Source organism: Bidens hawaiensis, unplaced genomic scaffold (genome assembly GCF_021521415.1).
Source record: "Bidens hawaiensis isolate Kalapana, Puna unplaced genomic scaffold, B.hawaiensis_p1.1 tig00017472_1, whole genome shotgun sequence".
Taxonomy (NCBI): domain Eukaryota; kingdom Viridiplantae; phylum Streptophyta; class Magnoliopsida; order Asterales; family Asteraceae; genus Bidens; species Bidens hawaiensis.
Window position 1 is genome coordinate 94,017 of NW_027492646.1, and position 12,540 is coordinate 106,556.

Genomic DNA, 12,540 nt, shown 5'->3' on the forward strand with positions numbered 1-12,540 from the left:
AACTTTAAACGACACGAACACATATTTTGTGTCCATGTTCGTATTCGTTTATGTTTGTTTGTTTAAGTTCACAAACATAAATGAACAAAACTGAACAAAGGTAAACAAACATAAATGAACAAATGTAAGTGAACGCAAACAAACATAAGAACATAATGAATGAACACATATAAAGCCATTAAGTAGATGACTCTTCAAGATAGTATCTAATTATTTTCTATTAATATGTAAACGAACATAAATAAACGAATGAAACAAGTGTTGATGTTCGTTCGTTTAATTACACGAACACAAATTTTTTGTTTATGTTCATTCGTATGTTAAACAAACGACAGAAACAAAGTTCCGACCAAACGGTTTATGAACAGTTCACCAAAAGTTCCATGTATATATGCAGACTTTGAATAGTTAGTTGGCATTTACAATTATGGCCCTACAACTTCAATTTATTAAAATCTGATAACATTTTGTCTTCATTCCATCCCCCCTGTTTACAAAGAAGAGCCAGCGTCCGATGTGATAGATTTGCCGCCATGGAAGAAGGTGCAATTTCTAAAGTATCAACAACAACGGAGACAGACGAGAAAACATTGATGTTTCTTGATTCACTCGACAATTACCTCGTCTTGATCGAAACATTATCTTCCACCTTTCGCAAGGTACAGTACTGTTGCTTAAACCAATTCAATATTCATTCGAGACTGAATTAGGGTTTAAGATTAATAAGGTAAGTAACTGCAACATACATGAATCTTGGTTACTGTTATAAATTAATAAAGATAAACGCTCAAATGGACAAAACAGACGCTACCATTCAGTTTTCTTATTTCAAGTTAATACGAAACTGATTATCACTTCCTTTGCCTTACCAAATTCCCAAGAAAGAATCCTCTTCACAGACCATACTTTATGATTTGAATATTACTGAATACTTTATGTTAATTGTTATCTTTGTATTTGTAGAAAGTGGGCGTAATCATATTTTTGTAATGATGTGATTTCAGGGATGGCTGGAGTTAGCTAGTGCTCGGCATTCAATGGGTGGTTCGCGTCTAAACACCACCTTGCTTAGCCTTAAACCCCATTCTGCTGCTACAACAGTCGAACTAGATTCTTGTGGCAATCGTATGTACTACCTTCATTCTTGAATGATTTTCTGGTTTTGCTTTAATACGCTTTCGACCAAATATAGAAAACGCTAACGTGTGAATAAATTGAAACCTGTTTATCTAAACGGCCTGGTGGGTTGACTTGTTCAAATAGACAAAACTGATAAATGCTACCATTTGGTTTTCTTGATTTTTCAGCTGCGTGCATACTCTACAGAAACATCTACAAATCATATGCTTAGATGCTCGCAACCATATCATTTTTAATTTATGTATTTTGTTTCGGAGATATCCAATGCTTCAACTATTTATCCAATAATAAAAAAATAAATTTGTATATTTTTTATAGATCCTTATTATTGCTGCTATAGTTCTTTCTGTCACAATTGCGTGTGGCAGATCGAGTATTTCTGAAATGTCATCTAAAAATTTCATGCTTACAAATCATGGGTATTTAAAACTGTTCATTAATCTCCCAGCTGGCTCTACAACAAATTCACCAAAGTTCAGTTTATGTGAATGGACATCTACTGATGATAAAACCGTCTCGTTGAAGAACGAAAGCAACGAACACTTAAATGAAAATCTGAGCAGTCAGGATTCTGGTAACCATTTTTGTCTTTAGTAATTTTGCAATGCATAATGATATAATTTTTTTATACTTTTAAGGATTGCAACTTAAAAGAAACCTTACCTTGATTATTTCTGTTTATTCTTATTAGAAAATGAAGAGAGTACACTGGAAAGCGGCAAAGGATCTGAAACTATGACATCACCCCAAAAAACAGAGAAACATGTGAGTGAATAACTAAAGAAATAAATAAACAAATGTACCCTGTAAAATATGTCCTAAGAGTATAGAGAGGTTGCACCCCCTTTTTACGGGTGTGAACCAGTGGCGAGGCTAGGATATTTTTTTTATGGTGTCGGTATTTTTTGGTGCTCGATATTTAAACAGAGCGAAGTTTAAATTTTTGGGTCAGTTCACCTAATAAAAGACGATGTCATAATAAAAATACACTGTCATTGGGAAAACACACAATAAAAATACTCATTTAAAGTACTGAAAACACTTTAGTAATTGTCGCTATGGCTAGCCCCCGCCAAACGCTGCTGGTGTGCCTGGTCAAGCGGTCGCACATTGCAAAAATCAGAAAGACAGAAGTGATGGTCGCAAGTCACTCGTTTGTTGCTTTCACTAATTCAATCGGATATTTTTTGGAACATAGGTTAAACAATTAAGACTAATGGTATAATTGGTTAAACGACAACAATAACTTTTTTATTCAGTTAAAGTTATATAAAAAGTGCTTAGTAAAATTTCTATGGGTAATGGGTTCAAAGTTATCACTGATTATGTGAGTGAATACATATGTGAGTGAATAAGACATTTGGTTAGTAGTCACGTCTTATCAGGGGTCTAAGACCCTGCCAATAGCTTGTTGTATGTGAGATTTACTGTAACAAATTATGTCTAGATTTAAAAAAAATAAAAAATCTTCATGTGATATATAGTGAAACGATATCATAGAGTATGGTATTGTTGTGCCCTAACATTTTTTTAATTTAATTTATTTTAATTATTTTAACCGAAATTTTATGTTTGAGATTCCAGAAAGAACGAGCAAAGGTACTATCGATGTTTGGGACTTTGGTTTCTCCAAAGCTTCGTGCGTCTCAACTTTCATTCGAGACTGGTGAAATTTTAAATTCTATTTAACTTAACATCTTGCTCTTCATTATTTTCCTGTCTTGGGTTTCAATAACATAAACTATTGTTACTTTTGCAGCCCTACAAACACTTGTAGAAATAGCGAACGCGCGATCATTAATCCTTGAAGCTCATGATGCGCTTATTAAGGATTCAAAGAACTCAAAAGGAATAAAATGATGTGAGCTTATAATTTAATGTTTCATCCACATTTGTGCACAAAGAACAAAATCGAATTTTTCGTTCATCTATAAGTGTTATGGTAACTGGATTTTCGAATAAGAGAAATTTGAAATGTGTTATGTAATGAATAACTCGAGGGGCTAAATGCCAATTAGTAGAACTTATAGGGTTTTAATTGTGATGGTCTAACTAACTAGTCAAAGTTAGTTTCCTGTGAATCTGAGATTATGCATAAGTCTTTTGCTAAAAAAATGTAAGACAGATGCCATCAAGAGATCTGGGAATCCCAGCTCGCGGGCGGCAGAGCTTTTAATAGATCTGAGCTCGCAAGCGGCTTGGCTCGGCTCGTTTGCACCTTTGTTGATTTTTTATACTAGTAACATAATTATGGCCAACTCATGCATATATTTAGTTTAGTTTAGCTATTGTGATCATTTATAGAGATGGGTGTTTGGGATTGCTTATTTTTCCCCGCTTATAACTTTCTAAAAAAAACTAATAAGTTATATAAGGTGTTTAGAAAAGTTAAAAGGTATGAGGAGATAAGTTATAGTTATAATTTGTAACTTTTTGAGGAGGCTGAAATAAGGAATCCCAAACACCATGCTAGACATGATTAGAGTATATTTAATCTAAGAAGATAGAATAATGTAATTTTCACTTGTTTTTTCAACTGGTTCGACTTTTAAATTGGTTAATGAATTAAAGTAGTGTTAAGCCGTGTGCGTAAAAAACATATGTTTTTTAGACCATCCGTAGTGGACCAAGAAGTGAGGGAGATTGGGGAGGACTCCCCACAAACCCCTTTTTTTTGAGAAGTGGATCAAAAAAGTGGACGCTGGAGAATTATTTTTCGGTGAAATTGTGAAGGAGATTGGGTGCCCACCTCAATTTTATTAATTTTGTATTTACATAACCAGTAAAATTGTGACGCATCTTTCCCTAATCTCTCTCATACCAATACACTAAGGTGTTTGTTTTTTCAGAGGTAAAATGTCTGCAGTCTGCGGACCACATCTGCAAACATCTGTAGCAGAATAGGTGGACCAAACATCTGCAGTCTGCAACAGGTAGACTGTTTGTTTTTTAGTATATGTAGTATGCTAAAATAAACTAAAATTTAAATAAACTGAAATTTAAATAAAATGAAACTTAACAAAAACTTAAAAAACTAATCAATCAACAACTCTCTTTGTTGTTTATCAAACTTGTTATATTAGTCTTCTTGTTTACATAACGTTAGCTCGACTTGTTGAAACTTAACAAAAACTTAAAAAATTAATCAACAAAATTAATTAACTTAAAGTTCTCAATATTAAGTTCAACTTTTTCACCATCAGATTAAAAATCCAAATCTTTGGTGGTGGTGGACTTTTTCTTGTTGACAACCGATTTCTTCTTATTTTTCTTGGTCTATTTAGGGCTTAGAAGAGGTTTAAAGATCTTTGAAGTTGTTGGTCCATGTCTGTTTCAAGAAGATCTCACGCAGACGTTTTTTAATGAAATGTCTTCTGACAATCAAACACACAGCAAACCTTAATGTCTGCGCATGGTCTGCACGGCGCAAACAAAAGATGAGAATGCCTCTGAGCTTCAATCAATTGATTAATTCATAACAATTGATTATCGGATCTAGTTATATGATATATGCATGTTTATAATAATCTTACTTAGTTTAATGATGTGTTAAGTAATCAGTTGGACAGAGTAACGGCAAGGAAAGAATAATCTAAAAACACTTAAATTAATATGCAGGCTGATCTGCCTATTTATAGAAGACGAATGCCATTCGTTACAAATTTCATAACGAATGGCCTTCATTCGTCTTCATTACATAAGTAACCAAATGGTATAGCGAATGACTTATTCGATGCACCCCATTCGTCAACATTCCATGACGAATGAATACATATCAATAACGATTAAGCTCCATTCATTAAGCATCCTTAACGAATTAACGAATGGACAATGATAATTACTATTGGTCTCATTTGTTAAACATCCTTAACGAATGAGCTATATCATTAGAGAATGGGACTTATAAATTACTAAAATGACTTTATATTAAAATAATAATAAATCACAAACGATTACAAAGACTCGAGAACACCAAAACCATGCACTAACAAACACCCCCCTCGTATCGTGATCTTTGTCTTTACGTTACTTGAACCTCTTCGACTTCTAGTCAGCACAACTATGAACCCCAAACGCGTGACACAAACTAGCAACTCGTTGGAATTGCATAGCATGATCATAGTCTTCATGATTTGCGGAGAGGATATTGTTCTTGAACAGCAACTCATTGTCTATCTCGGATAAATTAACGAGCCACATAGGATCTATGACTCGTATAAAATTAGTCTTCAGCCCTTTGCCCAGAACAATGACTGTCTCGCCCGTTTTGTTGTTGTAGTACCACCGATTAAATGACAGATGAAAATCTTACGAAAAGGTCTTCACCGGTACTCGCTTCAAAGTCTTTGGCGGTTTTACTTTAAGAATAAGCTTCCTCCAACCAATACGAGGATCAATCTCATTGATGTATTTCCTGGTTGGCACTTGCAGTTTAAAGAACTTAAACCCGTGGTTGACCTCAAAGAGCAGATGTTGATGAAACCATCCTGCTAATTGATTTCCACCACGATTAATAAACAGCAGATTGGCGAGCGTCCTAACTTCCCACTTCGCTAGTGAGAGAACGTCAATAATATATTAAAAATACTGAACACCGTTTTCCCACTTAATAAACAAACCCTTAACTCCGAATCGTATAACCAAGAAAAGATGTCACGTTTGACGGTTTGCATGTCTTTGAATGTAGTCTTCAGATTTGCTTTGGCACGTGCACTGACATCCAGCTTGTGTTCTTGATCAACATATCGATAGGCTTCAGTTATCTTCGAAGTCTGTGATTTGTTGTGATTCCCAAACCAACCCTCAGCATTAGGATCCAACAAGATTGACCCCTTTGCCGACACGTTTTCTTTCTTCTTGGTTGTCTTCTCGAGATGATCTTCGGCAGCTTTGACGTCCTCTTCAGTGAATGTTGGAACACCCTGATCAACATTTGAACGATGACACAGATCAGGGTGCTCCTATGCCGTCACGTCTTCAATCTCGATCTCCTCGTCTTCATAAATAAACAACGTATTCCCATGTGGAATACTCGTGTCAGCTTCAATCTACTCATCATTAAATACCTCCACATCCTCCTCAGCCTCTAACGCATCCAACTCTTCATCATTCAATCACAACAATAATGATATTTGATCACGAGTCAAGGCATGAACAACGAACTCACCCTCCTTGATCTCATCAGCATTTGCAGTACTCATCACCACACCCGTTTTAAAATCCATAAATAATATGGTGTTGGCTTTGATCGACTCAATAGGCTTGACATTAGTAGTATCTTTGATAGACTACTATTTGTCGATCATTTCCCTCACCACCACTGGTACCTGCAACAAATGAACTGTGAGTTTGTTTCGGCTCACTACCGCTTGCACCAGCTGCATCAGAATCCTTAACTTCATCATCGTTCTTCAATTTATTTAATGCATCATCTTTTCATGTTAATTGAATAATAAGGTCCTCTTGTTCCTTTATCCTCTCCCCGTGAGACGTAACAATCTCACACAACTCTTTCGTCTCCTTCTGGCAGAATGAGATATAACTCATTAACCGTCGTTGTTTCATCAACATTTGATCATGTTGTTGACGATCAGTTGCAATCCGATTCTCGTATAAATGAATCAAACTAAGGAGCATATCCATCTGCTTTGTAGACGGTAAGGTACGAAATGAAGATGGTACATGCTGCACTGGACCTTGTGGACGACTAATTCTCATAAATGATAGAACCGAAGGTTGTGTCGGCATCATTGTAGGAGCGGGAGAAGTGACCATTGATGTCACAGGAGGTGTAGGTATAGGAGATAGTATCGATTGAGGAATCGAGCCAAACCTCGGATCGGATGATGTTGTCGTTATAAGAGTAATTGTCGGGGTGCTATCAGTAAGCGACATCACCACCGGCCTTTGTTGCACAGACGACTTAGGCACTTGTTGACATATCTCCACACCCGAACCGTGCCTAATCCGACGCTTTGGCAGTTGATCTTGAAGTTTTTCCTTGCCCTTACGCTTACGTTGAGCAACATATGAACTAGTTACCTCAACATTAGCTCGTCGTCTATCACCCCCATTTCCACCGTCTCCACCCTCATCATTACCACCATCATCACCATCGTTCCCACCTGCTCCCTCTTCACGTTCAGAATCCGAGTCGTCATGGATCCAACGATCATTAGGACATACATAATCCAGATTCACCGAATGACCAATTAGTAGTTTGGTTCTTGGACAATCTTCTGGTTCTTGACTACGATATGTCTTCATTATCTTCATCGTATCAGCCGTCATGTGTTCTAATTTCAACAAGTCATTTTCTAATGACTGATCAATCACCAGATCAGGAATCAAGTCCTGAATAAATAGATGCACGAATCGTGGATACATGAGAAACTTGTTCCGACGATTCTTAACCAAACAGTTCTCCTTCAGATGGTAGAAGATAAGCTCGGAGAATTTGAACGGTTTGTTCAATATAAGAGCGACGAAAGCGGATTGGAGCATTATCCGACATTCATCAAAACCACCTTTTCATCCCCCAAGGCAATGAATCAAGATGTGTAGTAACTACTTGTATGGAGCACACAAGTAGACCTTATTATATTGGGAACTCTCAAGGTCTCCAGTATAGAACAACCTTTGAACTAACCCACGTATCAGCGCCTTATCGAATTCACATGGAATATCCATGTTATCAGTAAATCTTAGCACCCGACGTATCACACCGGGAGTGAACGTGATAGTCTTCTTGTTGATATCGGCAACGATGTGGTTCTCGGACTCCACATAATTAGTTGAATCCCAGAAAGGACGGATTACGCTAAAATGTACGGGGACATTAGGTGTTATAGCGTAGTGGATCTGGGATCGGCGTAAGAATGTAATATTGTCTCCAAATACATCTTTATCAGCAAAGTTATCCTGCACAAACACACAAATATTGTGCTTCTTGTCATATGCTAATGCAGGAGCAACTTGAGCTTGTTGTTGTTGTACAGGAGGTTGTTCTTGTTGAGCAGCAGGTTGTGGATCGACAGTTGGAGCATATTGGATCATTTCATCAGCCATTGCTATGAATACACAAACCCAAGAATTAGTAAAAACGATCATAATGTTAAATCAAATTTCAATTTATACTTAAACAAATTGATTTCTGTTTTTAAAAATTACAAGTGTCATTCATTAACTCATTAGTTATGACGAATGGTGTCATTCGTTATAACGAATGGCATGATTCGTTGTCATCTTATTACTGAAAGAGTAAATAACGAATGTATATGAACGAATGAGTCCATTCGTCAAATATGTGGGACGAATGAATGTTCATTCGTTACATAATGACACGAATAAAGCTTATTTGTTATGAAGGTTAACGAATGAGTTCATTTACTCCTTTCAGACACGAATGAACAGATATTCGTTATTCATAATGATTAAATACCAATAATGATCAACTTTGACCCCGGTTCGTCAAGGTCAAAATTAATTTGATACAGAGATGGTTAACATGCAGCCAAAGTTCAATTAAATCATTTATGACGATGAATCAATGAAATACCTACAACACTGAACTCGTATACATTTCGTTAACCATCCCCAATCAACCATTAAGAGTAAAACATATGTTTAAATTGATTTTTAGTTCATTACATAGACCCGATTAATAAATTGACTAATTAACCTAGCAAATGTCCATGAAATTTGACGAAAATCATCGTGTAAGCATCATATTTACCTTATGAATGTACTCATTCAACAAAATTCGATTTTGTGATGACCAAAAATCGATTGTGTGATGGTCAAAAGTTGATTTTAATCATTCAAAAAAAGTCGATTTTAATCATTCACCAAAAGCATCATCTTTACCATCAATCTTAATCATTCAACAAAAGTCGATTTTGTGATGGTCAAAAATCTGGGAAAAATTTGACAGAGTTTTGCTTTGTTATTGTAATGATCAAGGTGAACGAATGAGCCGATTCGTTCACCCCTGTTCATTATGTAGGACAAAGATGCACGCAATCCCAGACAAACAAATGGACCCATTCGTTAATTCAAAATTAACGAATGGTTCACATTCGTTGGCTCATTCGTTAACCCTGTTAACGAGTAATCAATAAGTTACATTTCATAATGAATCAGCCAAGATTCGTTCTTCATTCGTTATCATTATTAATGACGAATGAGGTCATATGTTATCAGAGTGAGCGGAAGCGAATAGGATAGTGACTGAGTACATTCGTTATACTATTTAAGGCACGAATGACCATCAATCGTTAACAACAACATTAACAAATGGGTTCTATTCGTTATGAATGCTCATAACGAATAGGAGCAAATTAAAAAAACAATATTCATTTTGAATTTTCGTAAATTTAATAATGCATCGAAACCCGTGTCCCGATGAACTTTACCTTAAAATTCTTAACACTCGTAGTAAGATGCAATACCTTAAAGTGCTTTGCGTTCAAAACACATAAATTAAATGAATTAACTTAAGTACCGATTAATTTAAATCTTTAAATAAAAGAATTAAATAAAAACATGGGAAAATTTTTTTTGTATTTTCGTTTTCAAATTAGTACCCTTTAACTCGAAAATTAAAAATAAAGCAGAAAACAAAATAAAAACACAATATTTTTTATTTATTATTTTTTTAATATTTCGAATTAAAAACAAATAAAACAAAGACAAATATGAAAACTATTATAATAAAGCAACACATATTTTTGTGAGTTGAGTAGAGAATCATATTGACCAAATTGCCATTCCATCGCAGTTTTATATTTCAGCGTTATTTTGACTAGCGTTAAGTTGGTCATCGATATTGTTGTCCACTTAAATCTTCTAACAAAACTTTCGAGTATATTTGTGATATGATTTAATTATCAATTAAGGCACATAATATCAGAAACTATCAGCCCCTAATGTCGGTTCAGGCCTAGTTTGACTTTTACCGTATCACCCCAACTTGACTTAAGCCATTATGTTGCTAATCAAAATATTGATTTTATAGATTTATAAGAAATCTAAGTTCATAATCCCTACTACAAGGTATACCCCTGTTATCAAGCAATACACCATGCTTCCTTTACTGTGATTGAGTATGCACGAGTTCATCTATAGGCTTACAGATATTGTATCCCCTGGAGTCCGTTTCTTATTGGTATTAAGACGCGCGCAAGGGAGGAACAATGTATGACTAACAAAGGATTTAGATCAAGTCAGTAATGAGTTTGTACGATGTACAATGGTGATCAAGTTTAATGACTTTGGGTTTGGTCTAAAATCATTTGAAATATTCATGTTTATAAATATCTAGATAATTAAGCCGCATAAAGACTCACAGTGTCCAGAAACCGGATGCATCCCGTTAATACAGGATTTGAGGCTATAAGACCATACATCATTGAAGTGTTAACCATAAACTAGATACATTTTGTTTAGAATTTTGTTTTTGGTGATCAAACAGACATAAGGCTTGAGTATGACAGGCTATTACATTTCTGCCTTCATTACCGAAACTTTTGGAAGAGACTAACACCTCTTTCAATTTGGCAGTTCTTTATGTTTATATCACATACTTTACCTTACAGTTTGTTTAAGACCTATCAATGCACCAATTCAATTAAGCACTCAGTCTTTTAAGCTTATTTCTTTCTGGATATGAGACTAGATGATCATTGTATTATCATTTTCTCTTTTTGCTTCAAAACTCATTTTTGAGGAGAAAATTTTGGTTAATTTTTTTTTAATTTTTTTATTTTTTTTGTAAGTTTTTGTATTTTTGAAATATTTGAATGCTTTTGGGGTTTCTCTATACAAATAAAAATCACAATATTTTTGTATTTTTCCCATTTTCTCCTCCAAAAACCAAAATATTAAAATAACCATAACAAAATAAACTTAAAAAATATTGATTATCCGAGCTTAAGGATATCAGTAAGAGTTTTCAATCCGTTTAAACAAAGCAAAAAGTTAAAGTGAGTTTTATCAAAAGCTTTGGTAAATAGATCAGCTTTATGAAAAGTCGTGTGCACGTTCTCTAAATCAATTAATTTATTTTCAAAACAATCACGGATAAAATGATATCGAACCTTGATATGCTTCGTCTTACAATGTTGCACGGGGTTCTTTGTGATACATATTGCAGCTGAGTTATCAATAAATATGTGAGTAGTAAGAAACTTCAAACCGTAATCCCGCATATGTTGCTGGATCCAAAGAACCTGTGAACAACAACTCGAGGCTGCCACATACTCTGCTTCAGCGGTTAAAGTGGAGATCATTGTCTGTTTCTTACACTTCCATGAAACAAGCTGACTTCCTAGAAATTAACAACCCGTTGTAGTTGACTTGAAGTTGACCTTGCATCCTCCATAGTCCGAATCGGAAAACGTAGTGAGTTCAAAACTATCATCCTTAGGATACCATAACCCGGTGTCCGGATTACCCCTCAGATGGTGAACTATACGTTTAACCACCGCTAGATGAGTCACTCGGGGACTCGATTGGTACCTAGCACATAAACAAACAGCAAACATGATATCAGGACGAGAAGCAGTTAGATACATTAAAGAACCTATCATTGCTCGGTACAAGGTCGGATCTACGATATCCTCCAATTCATCCGGTGAGAAATTGTGACCCACGGGAAGAGGCGTCGAAGGGATATTTTCTGCAATTATATTGAATCGGCTCAAGACATCATTCACATATTTCGTCTGATGAATAAAAATTCCAGCGTCAGACTGATGAACCCGCAACCCTAAGAAGAAATTCATCTCCCCCATCAAGGTCATTTCAAATTTCGTCTGCATTTACTTCTCAAAATCCTTACACAGCTTGTCGTTCGTAGAACCAAATATGATGTCGTCGACATATATCTAGACGAGGAGCAAATCATCTCTGACTGTCGTATAAAAGAGAGTACAATCCACAGTCCCTCGTTTGGAGCCACTATCAGTCAGATGGTTAGCAAGTGTGCCGTACCAAGCTCTCGGGGCTTGGTATAGACCATAAATGCCTTGTATAATCGATAAACACGGTCAGGATAGTCCGGATCTTCAAAACCAGGAGGCTGCTTCACGAACACCTCTTCATGAAGTTCCCCATTAAGAAACGCACTCTTGACGTCTATTTGATAAACTTTAATATTCTTGAAAGCTGCATAGGCCAAAAATATTCATATAGCCTCCAATCGTGCAATTGGAGCATATACTTCCGTGTAGTCTATGCCTTCTTGCTGATGAAACCCTTGCACAACCAAACGTACTTTATTTCTAACAATAACCCCACGATCGTCCTTCTTACATTTAAAGACCCATTTGGTCGGAATAGTCTTCTTAACTCTATCAGGCTTGTCAATGAGATCCCAAACACCCAGTCAACTAAACTGTT

General features: G+C 35.7%; 1 protein-coding gene across 2 annotated transcripts; it reads left to right on the forward strand.

Moving 5' to 3' along the window:
* Positions 1–522: 522 nt before the first annotated feature.
* LOC143554034 (uncharacterized) lies at positions 523–3,270 on the forward strand. Of its 2 annotated transcripts, none has more exons than XM_077043897.1 (6): positions 523–659; positions 1,005–1,116; positions 1,589–1,714; positions 1,832–1,905; positions 2,725–2,806; positions 2,900–3,270. In XM_077043897.1, exons 1-6 carry the CDS (start codon positions 534–536, stop codon positions 2,998–3,000), a joined length of 621 nt encoding a protein of 206 aa, XP_076900012.1. In that variant the 5' UTR covers positions 523–533; the 3' UTR covers positions 3,001–3,270. The 2 variants fall into 2 exon arrangements, with proteins under 2 accessions (XP_076900012.1, XP_076900011.1); XM_077043896.1 differs by having other exon boundaries at positions 1,005–1,125; positions 2,900–3,269.
* Positions 3,271–12,540: the final 9,270 nt, after the last annotated feature.